The following is a 19,377-nucleotide window of genomic DNA, read 5'->3' on the forward strand; positions in this document are numbered from 1 at the left end:
TAAAAGCAACACACCAAAAGAAAAAAAAAAACTTTTTGAAGGACAGGGGACCTTTTATTGGTTTTAAACTCAAGGTCAAATGATGAGGTTTGCACATTGGTCAGAATTTTGGATGGGAAAGCAGCAATATAATGTCTATAAAGTCTATCCAGCACATTTCAGAGTTTGCCATTAACGGAGCTCAGGTGGACAAAAAAACAAAGCATGTCCCAGTCTTCACACAGAAAATTGATTTGATAAAATACCAGTAAGAGGCAAGGACAGATGGTCCTGCAAAGGCCCCCATTCAAATACCTCATGGTATAGCTTTTAATTGCAATTAATTAAAGTCAGATTGAAATGAAAATTCACCCCATCTATTTTATAAATGCATACTATATTCTATATCTTATTGTGAACAGTTTATCCATGCATATGTTTCATCCTAAAAACAATTTTAACCTTGTAATTTTTAATAAAAATGTCATAACTGGACCTTCTGGTGAAAACGACAGATTTCTCTCTGGTGACGTACAGGACTTCTCCAAATTAGTCCACTTAAATCCGTCCTTGCAAGCTCACATTTATCTGCCCTTAACTTTTGAGTTCAACGCCCACATCTCAAAATCCAATCAATAACCGATAGATAGAACCAAGTCGCTGCCCCCCAATTTTTTCTTTCTTTCTTGACAATCTGTTATACTAGATGTACAACACAATATGGATGAAAAGATCTGCTGCTGCTTCCGTTTCATCACAACCTTCACGTTTAAAAAAAAAATGCAATCTTAAAACTCCAGCTCACAATTGAAAGTACAGTATATTTTTTTGCAAATGCAACAAAAACAAAAAAGTAAAAAGTATATCTTACATTCTTAGCCATTTTGTATTTATTACACGATTATGTGATTTTTATTAACCTTGTTTTGAATTTTAATATTTTGCTGGTACACCATCAAGAGCTGTTTTTCTACCTAAATCAGTGTTCCATTTGCAGTGTGATGTTTCAAAGTGTCAGGCCAGAGTGGGCCCCACAGCACAAGGCCTGTGGCAGTCAAGCCCGGGCCATAATCCATCCATGGTATGATGAGAAAACATGCTCACCTGAAACAGCTCAGTACATATTATCATTGTCAGTTCACCTCCTTTTGCCCTGTCGATGCCAACCAGCCTCAGGGAGATGGGCATAACCACATCAGGATGGTGCATTCAATAACAGCATGGCATCTATTTGAGTTTGTGTACAAATACAAAACATGCTTTAGAGAGAGACGCCAAAGCAAATTTATTTTATACCATTTCTATCCTATTTCAGAACTAAAAATGATCAAAAAACAATGTATACTTTAAACACATTTTCTGCTGTACCCATACACTCACACCAGCACCACAAAAACAACTGTTTATAACAACCCAAAAAAAAAAAAATAATAATAATATGGGCAATACGGAATGTCGCAATTATTTACCTTTACATTAATAAATGTAATAAAATTTTACAAATAAGGAGATCTACTAATTTTGAAAGAATAAATATTAAACACTTGCAGTAAACTTATGAATATTTGCGGCCTGCCAAATATATCATTATATTGATGATATTAACATAAAATAATTTTGTTAACATCTTGCACCAAAATACAGTTTGTTAAAACATTAGGTATCACTAAAAATAATGCCGTATGTGTTCTATGTATTAATATAATTATTAGTCTAGATTAATGCTAATTTATAAACATATGATTTCTGTTATAAATATTATTGTAATTTATGTTTGTTCATAATACATTTGTTTTAATTTACACAACTTGAAATGTTAAATGTTAGTTCATGATAGTGTTAACCAATTGAACCTTAATTTTAATACATCACATATCTGTATACAAGCATATCCTACTCTAAAATATCCAGTTTGGTTCCTAAAGCATCACATTTCTGCACTACAAAACAGCAAACAACTTTATCCAGTGCAAAACAGCAAACAATGTATTTTAGACTGTCTGTACTGATAGACAATAAGCCAAACTACAGGTAACAGGCATGCAGTGCCTTTTAATCACTACCCTCGTCCTTCTTTTCCACTCTCTCCCTCCGTTTACAGAGTATCTCGACTCTCTCTCTCTGTCCCTCTGCATCTTGACACAGCACACTGAGCTTAATCGCACATAATTGGGTGGGTGGGACAGTGGGCCGGCCCAGGCTTTGTGTGCAAAGGGCAAGTGGTCAAGTTAATGGAGCCCTTGTAGTGAACAGGGAGCTCTCTCCCTCTACTGGGACAGAGGGAGGAGACAACCGGACCGTTTTCAAATCTCAAAAGACAGAGTTGGGTTCCTTTTTACCCCTCCTTCTCCTCTCTCTCTCTCTCATTTCCATAGACTGACTGACAGGATTATCTGCATAGCGACTCTACAGCTGAGCTTCAAGTTGGCTATCAGAGCACGGGAAATGAAGAGGCCTAGAGTGACAGTGAATTGAGGCACATGCCATCCACTAGTCAAGTGACATTGTAGGACATATAGTCAGGTCCAGAAGTGAGAACACTAGAACATTTTTTTTTATTTTTTCTGATTTAATACAAATGTTTTCATAAATATATTAAGCATAACAATTTGAGTGAAAAGTGAATTGAAAAATTAACTTGATAATATCTCAGTATTTGGTTCTAACAAAAAAACAAACAAACATATAAATAGCATTGTTCTGCTTATTTAATTGCTGATATTAGAGCAGAATCTTAAATATTTCTGTTTGATTTTACTTCATAACTTAAATATGTTGGTTAAAAATGCCTGAAAAACTTTATTTCCAGGTTTAAATGGAAAAAATAAAATCAGATTTTTAGTCCCAACATTTGGGGAGATTAATTTCTACAATTGATGCATTAAATAAACGAAACAATTTTGACATTAATCATTATAACAATGAGCCATCACACCACAAATCAATTACACATTATGTGACACAAAAAATTTGCAGGACACAGAAGTATTCAAAACAATGATTTAATCACAGTCGTTACAAGCACCTGCAGTGTCAGTGAGAAACAATCACTTTGGACTCATCTGTGTTTTGTACAAATGTAATCACAGTGCAGAAGCACACAGCCCTGAACAATTCACAACAAACCAAAGAGCTCTGAATGAGGTGTCAGCAGCTCAACACAAGGAGAAAACAACAGTGTGGGGAAAAAGGGCTATAGTTTAGAAAAGCCGTGTTTCAAAAAAACAAAACAAAAAACTAAGATTTATTTGTTAAAATGCATAAAAAAGCTTGAGGGTTTAATATTTAATATTTGGGCATAACATAATATTCTTCTGAATGTAAACCAAAAAACAACTGTATAGCCCTTGATTTACAAAAACAGAAATATTGAAGCTTGTTTCCGCCATGGGATAAAAAGATAAAAATAAAAAAAAGATAATTGTGACATTATTTTAATATAATCCAGACTTTATATAGAGTTAAAGTTTATATCTTGTAATTCTAAGTTTGTATCTCGCAATTCTGAGAAGAAAAGTCTGAATTGTGAGATATAAACCTGTCAGAATTGAGTCAGAATTATGAGATGATAAGTCATAGTTACCTTTTTTATTTTTTATTCTGCAGTGGAAAAAAACAGACAACTGCAGGATGTAAATTCAGTGTTCAGAGGAAAAAAGTCAGAATTGCGAGATGAAAACTCATAATTGCAAGATGTAAAAAAAAGTCTGAATTGCGAGATGTTGCGTTTTGTATTTTGTTTTCATGGCGGAAAGGGGTCTGTATACAGAACTCATATGAATTGTATCCATTAATTACATTTAAATGTCAAAATCGTCATCATTTACTCACCCTCATGTCGTTAAGTTGCGTTTTGTATTTTGTTTTCATGGCGGAAAGGGGTCTGTATACAGAACTCATATGAATTGTATCCATTAATTAAATTTAAATGTCAAAATCGTCATCATTTACTCACCCTCATGTCGTTTCCAAACACATAGTATTTTCTTTCTTCCATGGAATCTAAAAAGAGAAGTTTAGCAGAGTGTCAATGCTGCCCTTTTCCATTCAATGAAAGTGGATGATGACCAGAGGCTGTCCGTTCAAAAAAAGGGCAAAAAAAGCACCCTGTCCACCCAGCTTTCCTCTGTCCTCTGAAGCCTTTGTGTGCAAAAAAAGAATGAAACTTAAGTTGTTATACTCTGAAAATGTTGCTTGGTAGTTATGATCACCATTCACATTTATTGTATAGAAAAAACAATTTGGACATTCTGCTACAAATAACCCTTTTTACATTCTAAGGTTAAAAGAAAATCAAATGGGTTTCAAAAGACATGATAAATTATGACACCATTTTCATCTCTTTATGAGGCCATTGGTCCAGCATGCATAGTGAGTGCACTCTAAACATACAGGACTCAGTGGAGAACAGTGCTGCAGTTCTTACCAGTGGTAGTGTGACGCTGTCAAGATATCAGTTCAGTCTTAGTCTGGCCTAATCTGTCATATCTTGTCAGTTCTTCGATAAAAAATGCCAGATGAGAGCATTTCACAGTGAAGCAAATAACATTCAGCGCAGCAGCATCCATCCCCTCATAACCTTTGGTGTCAGAATGAGCCTTTGAATGTAGATACAGAATCAGTAGCTAACTGAGAGCTGGTGTCATTATGATAACAAGATCTCATGATCAAGACGACCCTACGGCCTCATTTACGTCTTTGTAAAGAGGCGAAGATAGTCCTGTGAACCTGATTAGCTGTATAAGCCTCCAGAGTTGAATTCATAAATTTGTAACGTTCTGCCCTGAATCATCATCTCTGATATCACGTACAGTATACTCACAGGCATTGAATAAGTTCATATCTGAGCATCACATCCGCAGTGTTTGTAGGATGAGAGGGAGGGATGTGTTCTCCATTCCCATTTAATGCATTTCACACTGTTGTTGCACAGTAAACAGGTCAAGTACACGCACACATGGCAACTCACCTACATAGTCTGTTTCACTGCACACACACACACACGGTAGTTAAAAAAGTTATCCAAGTTGAGGAGTGTGGTGAGAGGCTGCTTAGGCCTGACACACACACACACACACACACACACACACACACACACACACACACACACACAGCAGGTGAGGACACAGTGGCAAAGCCGGGGTGGGCGGTACAGAAAGGCAGCCTGGCATGAGATGGCTTTGCCCAGCTCAGATCAGGGCTGGACTGGATCCGTGAGTTAGAGTGAGGAGAAGAGGATAGTGGATGTTCTCATCGTACACCTCCTTTCCCTCTCTCTGCATCTGAAAAACAAGATTCAGTTGTTCAGAAGTAGGAAAAAAAGACTACCAAATCAATAACTGAGTCACACATATATATATGCATACATACATACATACATACATATATGCATTGTTTCAGAGTATGTACACATCTGACTTAATAGTACTATATAAATAGCCAGGCCAACGCAATGACACTAATTTATAAATTAATTTAAAAAACATTAAAAAAGCAATTCAAACATATAATGACTCTTCTATGACAAACATGTTTTTAATTTATTATTTCAATATTTTATGAGGTATGTCAGAGTTATTATAGAGGCATTTTTTATAAAAAAAGACTACCGAATCAATAACTGAGTCACACATATATATATGCATACATACATACATATATGCATTGTTTCAGAGTATGTACACATCTGACTTAATAGTACTATATAAATAGCCAGGCCAACGCAATGACACTAATTTATAAATTAATTTAAAAAACATTAAAAAAGCAATTCAAACATATAATGACTCTTCTATGACAAACATGTTTTTAATTTATTATTTCAATATTTTATGAGGTATGTCAGAGTTATTATAGAGGCATTTTTTATAATATGATATCAGGACAGCTCTGATAACATAATTAAAAAATTCCTCATTAAAAGAATTACATTTATGAATAGAAAACCTTATTAAGTAGTTTGGCATATTTTATTATTATTTATTAGAAATAAAAATATTTGAACAAAATTGCACTGCTTTTCTAATATTGTTCTAAATCAAAGTCATGTGGTGTGACCAACATGCAGAAAAAATAGGAAGTGATATCATAACGAGGAGACCATAATGACAATAAGTCAACAAGTCTCTACAAATAATCAGATAATTTGACTTTTTTATGACACAGCAAGATTAGTTCAAGTAAATGGCATGTGGTGTGACTACATAATAGTTCTATTTTAGCATTATTTATATACTATTACAGTATTTATTAATGTTTAGAATTATATTTTTCCATTTCCAGTTTTCATTTCAAGTTTTAGTAATTTTTATGTTTTGTCAATTTTATGATTTTTTTAATTTCTATTTAGCCTTAGTTTACTTTTATTTTAGTTTACTTTTATTTTCAGCTTTTTTTACTTAAAATATTAAAATGTCACCTTACTAACTGAAATAAGTTACACATTCGAAATGAGTTGAAATGAATTGTTTTCATGTAATATTTATATTTATTTTATTTCAGCTTTATTTCAATTACCAAAAACAATTTTTATTCATTTTAGTTTTAGTTACAATAACAACACTACTACCCAAAAACTTGATATTTATGAATTAATAATATATGATAAATTCATTATCCAAAACCTGTAAACATAATTTGAAGAATTAAAAAAGGTATTTAAAAATATGCTTCTATCTTGAGAAATATATTTAAATACTTTTTTGAAAATAATGATTAAGATTTGGGTTGATAGGGTTTGACGCATCAGCCCCAATGTTCAAATGACACTTACTCTACTGCTTTCATAACTGTTCTGACAAATTAGAGCAAGAACATTCTATTTCTGCTGCATTTTACTTAAAAAAAAAAAAAAAAAAAAAAAAAAAGTTCCTGTGATATGCCCTTCACTATTTGGATGTGCAGTGCAAGAACTCCCTCTAACAAACAAGGACAAGTGGCAAGAATCCCACTAACTGCTTAATAATGGCCCGCTTAGAGTAGAGGTGTCTGCAGAGGGAATGTCAAGCAGCCTTGTGGTACAATATGCCCTATGGGTCTGCTTTTCTGCCACCGTCTGAGCTCTAGAGTTGTGGCAGTACACTGCCAGTCTCTTCTGCCCTGGAGCTCAGCCCTGTCCCAACCAATCAGATCCTCCAATATCCCACACACTCCGCCAGCACTTAGAAAGAGAAACATGCAGTTCATTTATAAAAAATAAGACCCCTCCAAAAAGGAAACACAGCTGACGTGCGTGTAGACTTTCAGAGTGACTAAAATGTACTGGACACACACACACACACACTTTCTTACTGGATTTTAATTGTGGGATATTTTATGCAAACACCATTCCAACAGGACCATCACATACAGAACACAGCAACTCACCCATCATGCTAAAGTTATATCATTGACATGTGAACCTGAAAGGCCTTTCCAGGCAGAACTTTGAAGGGAAAGTTTTGAACAGTATCACTGATGTATCTAAGCATCCTCCATTGGCTACAAACAGAGAGAATAAACCATTACCAACAAACATTAAATCTGTATGAACACCATTAAGTGATTCCCAAATGGATACACATGCTCATTCTGTCTTACTCTAACATTCACCTCATCATCTTTGTGGCCTGAGATAAAATAAAAACAGATAAAAGGACGCTCTTTTGCCCTTGATGTGTGTTATCTCTCTCTCCACCCCTCGACAGCAGCCAATGTTTGAACCTGTGACCTCTCTGTAATCGGGGCAGCCAGCCGTTCACACCAACATTCACACCAACCCAGACAAGTGAGACTGTAGTGCCTGTACCCTGCAATGTACACATTAAACCGCAGGAAGCATGTGTGTTCAGTCTGAAGAACACAAGCACAAGGCACAGCACAAGGAACAAGTGCACACTGATATATTACTTAAGCACAAGAAACAAGGGCACACTGATATATTACTTATATATACACAACAATATAAAAATTTACCTGTCATTAAGAGAAATTTACAATTTACCAGACATTGCACGTCATTTTAGTACTACATTAAGTGTGAAAAGGAGTTATATAGGCACAGCACAAGGAACAAGTGCACACTGATATATTACTTAAGCGCAAGAAACAAGGGCACACTGATATATACACAACAATATAAAAATTTACCTGTCATTAAGAGAAATTTACAATTTACCAGACATTGCACGTCATTTTAGTACTACATTAAGTGTGAAAAGGAGTTATATTGAGCTTAATTCACCTCAGGTTTCTACACAATTGTTTGCAGGTGTAAAAAAAAAAAAGGCATTATTATGATCAAATATCACAAAATAGTTTATAAAAGATAAATACTGTAAAATTACCAAATCACATTTATTTCCTTATTTATTATTACCTTTAGTAATGATGAACTACAATAACAATAATTTTACTTTTATCTATATTTAAATATTAAACAGTGATTTATTCTCATTTTGGGGATTTCAGGTCTGATCAACTATATCGTTTTTGATTCACACACACACACACATACATGTATATACACACACACACACACACACAGGTTTGTTTTTATGGTTTATGGCCGACTCCCAATGAACGGATTTTGTCAAGTTAGATGACATGTTGTGCGTCACGTGAACACTGTGTAGGGAGCTTGTTAATTGGAACACAGCTAGAGAGTGTGCACATGGAAGTTAAGTTTGAGGAACAGTGGGAATGAGTGATTGAGAGAGGCCAGTAGGAAAGAGAGAGTACGAGAGGGAGCGCAATAAAAGTGTTAGCGAATAATATAGCAAAGAAGCTTAGAAAGAGAGAGAGGAAGGGGAAAAAGGCAGCGAGCTTACAAAGGTGAAAAGTTTAACAAGCAAAGCTGTTCCTCCTGATCACAGCCTGCTAATCAGCTTCATGGGTGGCTGGATAAATCGGCTCCTACTTTTTAATCGCACGGCTGCCAAGATGCAAGTCATTTATTTTATTGCTGCCTTTCCCTCCCTCTCCTCGTTCCCCCTCAGCCTGCATTCTGCGACGAGGAGAGCGAGAGGCATTCTTTAGAAAGCAGGGGATGAAACGGACAACCGGATGCTCGCGCTACAGGCCCCAGAAATTGATAGATTCGGGTGTTAAACGCACCGAGAGCAGATACGGCCAGACAGACAGCTGGAAGTTGGGAGGATGTAGAGAGATTAAGTTAATATGTGTATGTATATGTGTGGGTGTGAACGAGGGATGTCTGAATTAAAATTCATGACTCTCTTCACAACCATTTGAGTAACAAGATTAAGATGGCCGAGTAGAAAATAGCTGCATTATCAGGCGGCTTGCAGTCCTCCAGCTGCTGGTGCTCTATTCCAGAACAGTGGGGATAAGAGGATAACACACAGCCCCCTCGCCACGTCCCCACACCGCTGAGAGTCCCATCCACGGCCAGCCTGCACATGCGGGAGGGAGGGAGGAGATTTAGGGTCTTAAAGGAAACACTTCAATCTCCAAGACATCAGAGACTGGCTGGAGGTGAGGAGCGACAGACACCCGTACGTGTAAGTCCGGGAGGGGCCCGTAGACGCTGCTATAATAGAAGACTGTGATTTGGAATTCTGAAGGAGGTGGGGCATGTGATCTATTGTCTGCCGTGCGTTTCTTTGTGCTCTTCGTTCCTTACGTTCGCACCCACTGCACACTCACAGGGAGCAGGGTGTTCATCAGAAGATAAGAAAGAAGAATTAATCACTTTGAGATATGATGAGGGCACTTCAGTTCGCCCCTCGTATCACACACACAGCTGCATGAACCGACGACAAACGAGAGTAAAGACGCACACACACGGCCGCGAACAGCGGGACTCTTGACTCAGCTATCTCGGCCCCTTGCTGCTCATGTCATTATCCGCACGGAAAACACAGTAGGTGGTCGGGCTCTAAAAGATCCCGTTAGACTTCAGGTGCATCAGGGCAACACTAGGAAGAGGTGAATGCATTAGCTAGTTTTGTGTGTGTGCAAATGGGCAAGTGTGGCACCGTTTTGACTCATCTGGACAATACTTAAAGGTGCTGTGAACGATTTCACACATTTTGCTCACTTCCAACACTGAATATATTCGCTGCCCGTAGTTTCAGCCATGTGGCCTCTCTGCAAACCTGCAACATGGTTCACAGGCAGAGAGGATTTCAGGTTGGCTACGAATAAAATCACAGCTTGCTCACCTAACATGACAAAGCTTTTAAAATAAGAGCAGATTTTAAATATCTGTACAAAAGTCGTGCAGTTTTTTTAACAGTAAAACAAGAGGAACATCAATTATAATTAATAAGAAAATCCAATTTAATGCATCCCAGGGGCGTTTTGTTATCGTGACTGGTTATTTGTTCTAAACCCCTGTTGCCCTGGTATGTTTCTGTACCCCTAACTGGGACGACGTAAATTTAATTAATAAAATCATCTCACACTTCCCGGACTTGAATACACATTGTTAATTTTTGGCGTGGATTTAAACTGTGTCATTAATCAGAGTTTAGACCGTTCAAGCCCGAAACCCGCGCTCCAGTCTAAAATGTCCCAAGCTCTCTCTGCTTTTGGATCCATGGAGATTCTCATTCCCACAAAAGAGAGAATTTTTCCATTTTTCTCATGTTCATTCTTCATTCTCAAGGATAGATTCTTTTTTTATTGACAAGACATTACTCAATCCAACCCTTTTGACAGATAAAAAATTTAATATGTATATATCAACTGCAATAGGTATTAGATTAGATAGACAGATAATAGATTTCTTGGTTTAAAACACATCTGAACTGGTATCACCATCGATTTTATGGGAGACATTTAAAGTAGTCATTAGAGGTGAAATTATCTTATTTGTATTTTGTACTTGTATCTTATTCTACATATAGTAAAAATAAATAAGCAAAATTACAACAACTTATTGATTCCATTGCAAAAATAGATCGACATATCTCTCTAGCCCCTTCAGAAGAATTAGTTAAAAAGAGAGTGGAACTTAAAGCACAATACGATCAATTATCAATAGAAAAAACTCAACAGAATCTGCTATGTTCTAAAGGGAATTTTTATGAACATGGGGAAAAGGCAAGCCGATTATTAGCACATCAGATAAAATGTCAACCAGCTTCCTAATTCCACAGATTAGAAACATGTTACAACAACTAAGTGGATCCTAAAGAAATTAATGACTTTTAAATAATAGTATTCCAATTGTATATACTTCTGAATTTCCAAAAGATACATCAGGTATGTCTATGTTTTTGAATGATTTAAACATTCCAACAATTAATCCAGACCAAAAAGAAAGCTTAGAACAGCCAATTGGTCTGCAAAAGGTTCTAGACTCCATTAATGCAATGCAAAATGGCAAAACCCCTGGCCCTGATGGCTATCCCATGGAGTTTTATAAAGCTTTTGTTTCTAAAATAGCTCCTCTTCTATTGAAAATGTTTGAAAACCCTTTAGAAAATGCAAAATTACCACAATCTCTGACAGAAGCATTTATTACACTTATCTTGAAACCAGGAAAAGATCCACTTGAGTGTAGTTCCTACAGACCAATTTCATTGTTAAATGTTGATGTTAAAATACTTGCCAAATTATTAGCTTTTAGAATTGATACTATTGTATCAGAAATTATCTCTTCAGATCAGATGGACCTTATTAAGGGTCGTTACTCATGTACCAATTTACGGAGACTTCTTGGTGTTTTGTATTCTCCTGCATCCAGGGATGCCCCAGAGGTGGTGGTATCTCTGAATGCAGAGAAAGCATTTGACAGAGTCGAGTGGAACTATTTATTTTTAATATTGAAACTATTTGGCTTTTGTCCAAAATATATAAATTGGATTCAGTTACTCTATTCTACCCCTAAAGTATCTGTTATAGAAATCAATGCGGCATCCCTTCCATTTTGCATTTCTCAGTCCGGCTTTAAATATTTGGGAGTACATACTCAAACCTTTTCAGGTTTATATGCAAATAATTTTTTACCCCTTATAAACAAACTCAAATCTGATTTTCAGAGATGGGACACATTATCTTTAGCAGGTAGAGTAAATTGTATAAAAATGAATGCCTTACCTATATCTTAATACAGGTGCATCTCAATAAATTAGAATGTCATGGAAAAGTTCATTTATTTCAGTAATTCAACTCAAATTGTGAAACTCGTGTATTAAATAAATTCAATGCACATTGCAATCCCTCCCAAAAAACTTTTTTTTTTCATTAAACAAGCCCATGTTATCATTTTTATGGAAGGGGAAGAATCCAAGAATCCGTAAGGACCTCCTAGAAAGACAGTGATCTCAAGGAGGCTTAGCTTTACCTAATTTTATTGGATATTACTGGGCTGCAAATCTTCAAAAAAATAATTTGTTGGTATACGTTTCCGGAGACTGATTGCTTGGTGTAAGGCAGAAGCAAATGCTTGTATTTCTACATAACTTTCTGGCTTAATAACAATGAAGCTACCCTTCTCTCCTTCTCAATATGATATGGTCTCAGTTTAGGTAAATGTATAAACTTATGTTAAGTCCTCTCTGTAATAACCCTCTGTTTCCTGCTGGTAAAATAGATCATATGTATGTACAATGGCAGAGTATGGGCTTGGCCAAATGCAGTGATTTTTCACATAGATAACACTTTTGCTAGCTTTAGTGACCTCTCAGAGAAATTTCAGTTGACACAGTCCACCCTGTTTTGTTATTTTCAAGTCCAAAATTTTATTCAGGCCCAGAGTTCAACCTTTCCTAACCTACCCCTACCTCACTATTGGATCAAATTTTACAAGCCCCTGTAAACCTTAAAGGTCAAATTTCTGCACTATATAATATGGTCATGTTTTTAAATAATACTTTCATTGACAAAATTAGAGGAGAGTGGAAAAAAAATATGGAATTTGAAATAACTGATGAAGTATGGGAAGATGGCCTGAATAGAGTAAATGGATCAACTACTTGTGCACACCTGAGTCTCATTCTTTTTACTTTACTTTACTTTTAGTCATTTAGCAGACGCTTTTATCTAAAGCGACATACAAACAAGAAAAAGTAATTAAAACTAAAAGTTAAAACTCTATAAATACTATATATATATTCACATTTAAGAAAATAAAAGAAATTAAATAAAAATGACAAATGCATACAAAAACATTTCAAAACTAAACATTTAAATGAAAACAAAAAAAAAATAAAGCTAAAAACAATTCAAAATATTAAAAGAACAAAAGGTATGACTATAATAATGATTCTAACATAACACTAAGCCAAACACCAATAAACAACTACATATGTGTATGTACAGCCACACACATATACATATACATGTACATATATATAAATAAATTCAATATATATATATTATTTCATTTCCATTTTATTTTTGATAATTTTTATTTCATTCAATTTAAGATTCTTCACCGTGTTATTACACAAAATCTAGACTTTCTAAAATCTATCCTAATGTTGATGATAGGTGTGACCGATGAAAAAATGATGAGGTTGACTTTATTCATATGTTTTGGTCCTGCCAAGTGCTGAGAAACTACTGGACGTTTATATTCAAAATGCGAAACGATGCTTTTAACTTGAATATAATGCCCTGTGTTGAAATTACTATTTTTGGAGTACCAGAACATGAAGTACCTTTGACTAACAATGTGAAAAAATTTTATTGCTTTTAGTAAGAACTTTATTGTCATTGTACATGTACAATGCAACTCTGGTGGAGCAACCTCCAGGTGCCTATTTGATACATACAAATAAGTGATGTACCATGTACATATTACATTGCCTCTTTATTAGCAAGGAGAAGAATATTGTTGGAATGGATGTTAAAGAATCCGCCTACAGCTTCAATGTGGATTTGTGACCTGATATCATTTTTAAAATTAGGGAAAATAAAATATCTAAAAAAATGATCTGTTCAAAACTTCTATAGAATTTGGAAACCCATAATTACATATTTTGAAAAGATGAAGACACTCCCCTCTAACTAACATAACTAAAATAATTGGAAAAACCATTTGGTTGAAGCATATTTACCTGTGTTATTTTTGTTTATATATTCATAACATTGTATATAGACCACAAATGTATCAGAGGTGTTTTTTTGGGACTACTCATGTTTATTTGTTCATTTATTTAACTTTGACATTGTTGTGTTCATTTTGGTACATAATGTTAGAGTGTATCCTATAGCCTATTTTGTATGGCATTAACACTATTATTATTAGAGGCCAAGCACCGAAGGTGCGATTAGGATTCTTCTTCTTCTTGTTATTATTATTATTTTAGTTTTTTTAATTATTAATTTATTTTAATGTATGTTTTAATTTATTGTGGCGGAAGGTGATGGGGGGAAATGTACAATTTTGTATTTGTATGAAGCTTTTTGTTGAAGCATGCCTTTGGAAAAGTGAATAAAATACAAAAAAAATTCTAGCTTGAACTCTTTTGAGTAGTTTATCAGGGTTGGGAAAAATTCTGAATTTTAAGAATGGGATATCCTTCAATTCATGAGTGTGAAATGGAATTGAATCGATAACACCCTGCAGGATGTTGAATTAAAATTTAAATTGTAAATACAGAAACTTGATTTAAAGGGATAGTCCACCCAAAAATGAAAATTCTGTCATTATTCACCCTCATGTCGTTCCAAACCTGTAAGACCTTTGTTCATCTTCGGAACACAAATTAAGATATTTTTGATGATATCCAAGAGCTTTCTGACCCTGCATATACAGCAACGCAACTACCACGTTCAAGGCCCAGAAAAGGTAATAAGGACATTGTTAAAATAGTCCATGTGACATCTGTGGTTCAACCTTAATTTTATGAAGCTACAAGAATATTTTTTTGTGTGCAAAGAAAACAAAAATAACGACTTTATTCAACAATTTCTTCTCTTTCGTGTCAGTCTTCACCACGTGTTCACGACAGTACCATGAAGCATGTGTGTGATGCTACTGACGCAGGAGCCGGTGTTCTGACGTAGAACCCAGATGCACTGTGCCTTGTTTACAAGCAGAGGAATGCACATGCATGCGTTGTGATACTGTCGCGAATGCATTTAAATTATTAAATGTAAAATAGATAAATAAAATATAAATATAAAGTACAAGGGCCCAATCATTCATATGGCGCAATGCGGCGCCAGGCACGACACAAGTGTTTTTTGTTAGTTTCAGCCCGACGCAGTTATCAATTTCATGTCCTGCACAATGATGATTAAATAGCAAATGCATTTGCCCCATTTATGCATTTGCCCCATTTGTGCGCACATAGTCGTGCTGGTCTGAAAACGAGGTGTGTTCAGGTGCATTGTTGGCGCGTTGCTATTTTGAGTCAACTGAAATAGACTGTGCCATTGACCAACTGAAACCTGGTGTAAACTTGGTGCAATATTTTTTTGCTAATTAAAGAGCGTGCTAGTAATATGTGCCTATAGGTGGATGAACATCGCGCGTAGACTCTGCTTATTACACACACAAGGACGCGCAGCAGCACACAAACATTCTAAATATTAAAAATGAAAGGATTACAATGTAAAAGATTATTATTGTGCCCTGCAGATGGTCCTTTCCACTCTGGAGAAGCAATGGCGCGAGCGTTACTGGCTTTTAAAGGGAATGGGAGATGAGACTCTGATTGGTTTATTGCATGTTACGCCCAAAACACACCCATTACTCATTAAGAGAACAGGTACAACCCTTTTGGACCATGCGCGCTGACCATTTTCCCGTCTTTAAACTAGCAAAAGTGGATTCGGACACGCCCTAAGTGCACTTGTGCTTAGATAGTTAGAATATGGCCCCATATTTCTATACAGTTGGTGACATTTCAAATGTCACAGTCACACTAGACATTTAGCACACACAACTTCTTTGGACACTGCAATGGTCCTGATATGGCACTACAATCTGCGATCTGTTTACAAACATTTCCTTTCACCTTAAAACACAACACAATGCAATGAGTAGATTCAAACTGCGGGTAAAACACCTGCAAAATATCAGTACAGAAAAATTCTTCATATTAAAACAGCACATTGGGCCGTATTTTTGTTGACTTTGTGTAAGTGCTTAAAACTTTCCACTTTAGTTGCTGTTTTAGGTCTGTTCATGTTTTTAAAGGGAAATTTTAAAGGGAACAGAAGAATTCTGCATTTTTCTTTCTCTCTCTCCCTTTCTGCTCTCAACTGATGGCTCTAAATTCAAACATTCTTTCCTCTGTAGCCACAATGACCCCTCAGCGTTTTTCTGCCCAGCCATGTCCATCACTTCAGAAATAAAGTTCCAATCACTCAGCTCTAGAGTCCCGCTGACAGGCCCATTTTCAGGCATAGGCAGGGCCACCACAGTTAGGCCTGTGGGGCATAATGGGTCCTCACAGCTTCTTTGGTAACCAAAAAATGGCAGCCATGGCTGCGCTATCGGTGCCAGTTAACCAGCTGGACTGCACTGTCACTTTGACCTGGGTACTGTATTTGTGCTTTCAGGCAGGGGAAAGGAACTGCACCCTGTCCCATTCATTTAGAGTTTCTCAGAAAGACAGCTTTTGAGTTCTAAGAGTCCATTTAGAGCTGAAGCTTACCAGACTCCCCGTTCCTGTTCCTGCTGACATAGCATACTGTACTTTAGTGAAACATTCAAAATACAAATTTAGTGCACAGACAAAGGTGGTGACAAATGCAGTCAAACTTAAAACTTTGATTCTCAACTTTCTGACACTTTAAAACATTTACACACACAATAAAAGCCACACACACATACTGTACACACCTTCAGGTGAAGGTCCCACAAGTGTGAGTCGTAGTTGTCATAGCGACACACTCTCAGGCCTGCGCTTTCTGCCAGTCTGCAGAATTCTGCCAGTGTGTCTCCTCTGGTAGGAGCAAATACTAGAGCCGTGCCCTAAAGAGACAAATTACAAACAGAGATACTTTATTAGTGTTTCACTTCACTTCAACAAACTGTTCATCTGTTAGCATCTAATACAAGTAAAAGTAAAAGATCATGTATGTTATAAGACTGTCAACATACTTTCTCATTAACCTAATAATGAGACTATTTTTTTTTTTTTGGTATAGAAGCAATTTCCAATGAAAAATTACTAGTAAATTTCACAAACAATTAGAAATAGCAAGTAGCATTGAATTAAAAATAAAATGTTTAAGTAGAAAGACTGAAAGTTCTTGTTAAATGTACTCCAATAATCTTTTGTTTAAAACTTCAAAAAATAATTTTTTACAGACTGCTAGTCGTGGCCAGTGAAATCATACTAATATAATTTACTCAGCATTACTCTGACCTTGCTAAAAGACACTGCTCTCATTTGCTAAAGGAAATATCAATCTTCTTCCTCAAATATAAATCCATCTTCTCACATATTGCTCTAATAATAATAATATAATTATTATTAAATAATAAAAATAATAAATTATTGTTGTTATTATTATTATTATTAAAATACCGTGACATCTCCGTTCCCTCCTTCAGGGAACGAGGGTTACCATACATAACCGAGACGTTATCCTGTTTGAATGTGCATATACAAATGTAAATAAAGCTGATTCCCCTAAAAAGTCCAAACATTGTGGCTCCTGTCTGCTTGATAAAACAATGAAAGGCAGGGTAGTACGATAGTTGGGACACCTGTTTGAATACAAAATACTTATTTTAAACCAAACTGCGATAAATGGCCTAGTAAATTACAAAATAAAGAATTTTAGCAGGCAGATTTTAATCCCTAAAATGAAAAATTGTGGTAGACACTGGTAAGCTTTTAGTGTGGGTTGAGCTCTTTTCTCCATCCAGCCCAGCTCATCTTCACTGCGTCTCAAAGCCCACTTGCTGTATGTGGCGGTTTGCATTCATTACATTCTATTTGATTTCTCCCAGGTATTATATTAGATAATAAACAAAAAGATTAAAGCTCACCTAATCCAATCAATGGCTGGAAGCGCATCCCCTCTCTTTATAGATCAACAAGCCCAGACCAACCAGGCAAGCTAAGAGGATTACCCAAAGGTTCAAAGTTTCTTTGAAATCGTTCGGTTTTAAATATTATTTCATGTTTTGTTCACGTTATTGCTTTAATTAAATGGGCAACAACACAAATGATACAACCAACTACTAATATGAGAATAGGATAATCTCAATACAACAGATGTTTTCAATTTTTCATAAGCTCCACACATGATGTATGCCGAAAGCACACACATACACAAACAGCATATCTGCAGATATGTTAATCAGCTGTGTGTGCTGGCCGCATGGTCTGCTGGCATTTTAGAATAACAAATTAGAGTCATTAGGAGGAAAATTAGTTTCAATAAATTGGCTCAAACATTTGGTCAGCAGTGCTATGGGGAAAATCACAACAATAAATCTGTTTTAACCCTTCTCGACTCAGCAATGAAGACAAGACATTTTCATTTACTGAATGAGTGATTGCTTTGACGCAGCATTATTACCTGACTAGGAGAATTCGTATTTTAATAAAAAGTTTTAATTACCAACAGGTTTCAACTTTTTTTCTTTTTGTTATACGGAGGTCACATTAAAACTTGTCCTGGAAACTTTTACTATGCTTTCAATTTATTGCTGCCACCTTGCTGACAAATGCTTTGTGTGTATGGATTTTATGTTACTCTTTTACAGACCTAGACTTTCAACCCCAAAAATTAAAATCATAAAAATATTGCATCTTTATTGTAAAATTATATAAAAAAAATTGTTTTACATATATATATATATATATATATATAGCTTTTTTTTTAAACCGCTAAGGTAAAGAAAGAGTGAAAAAAAAAAATATATATATATATTACAGTACTGTTTAAGAAAAAAAATTGTTTTTTCCCCTCAATTTTTCCCCTAAAAATGTTTTTTAGTGTACTTAAATACTGAGGATATAACCATGCTTGATATAAAATATGAAATGTAAATTATATTTTATATAAATGTAATTATTATTTTATTTTTATTACCACAACCATTATTTTCATCACGTAATTCGAGTTGTGTTGGAAACGGCAGAATTTTCTTGTGATGCATGTATGTCCAATTTTTTTATTTTTTATTTTTTTACAGTAAACATTAAAAAAACAAGAATTTAGCTTATCAAGATTAGTTGAAAAACACCCAATAAAGACATCAAATATCAAAGACAATTCATAAGAAACCCTAAAGATAAATACAAATACAATGTTATCGTTGAAGTGTTTTTCATTTGCAGTTCAGGGTCTTATATCAAGAGGGCATGAAAGAGGACTTGTGGGTCTTATGATTAGTGCAGTACATAAAATAGATGAAATGACCCAATCTAAGTTGCACATAATAAGTATTAAAGTATTACGTGATATTAATCCTGCCATTCCATTACTCGCTCAATCACTGCATGCCAACTAATTACTGAGAGTCCACACACA

General features: G+C 35.4%; 1 protein-coding gene across 1 annotated transcript in view; it reads right to left on the bottom strand.

Moving 5' to 3' along the window:
- Positions 1-3,832: 3,832 nt before the first annotated feature.
- Positions 3,833-19,377, bottom strand: part of LOC107698723 (calmodulin-lysine N-methyltransferase-like) — a 118,750-nt gene continuing 103,205 nt past the window's right edge. Inside the window, exons 11-12 of the mRNA XM_016499825.1 lie at positions 16,727-16,858; positions 3,833-5,261 (exon numbers count right to left, since the gene is read on the bottom strand). Coding sequence (XP_016355311.1) covers positions 5,169-5,261; positions 16,727-16,858 — 225 coding nt within the window. The 3' untranslated portion in view covers positions 3,833-5,168. The remainder of the gene's footprint in view (positions 5,262-16,726; positions 16,859-19,377) is intronic.

This window comes from Sinocyclocheilus anshuiensis, unplaced genomic scaffold (assembly GCF_001515605.1).
Source record: "Sinocyclocheilus anshuiensis isolate Anshui unplaced genomic scaffold, SAMN03320099.WGS_v1.1 scaffold1015, whole genome shotgun sequence".
Classification (NCBI taxonomy): Eukaryota; Metazoa; Chordata; class Actinopteri; order Cypriniformes; family Cyprinidae; genus Sinocyclocheilus; species Sinocyclocheilus anshuiensis.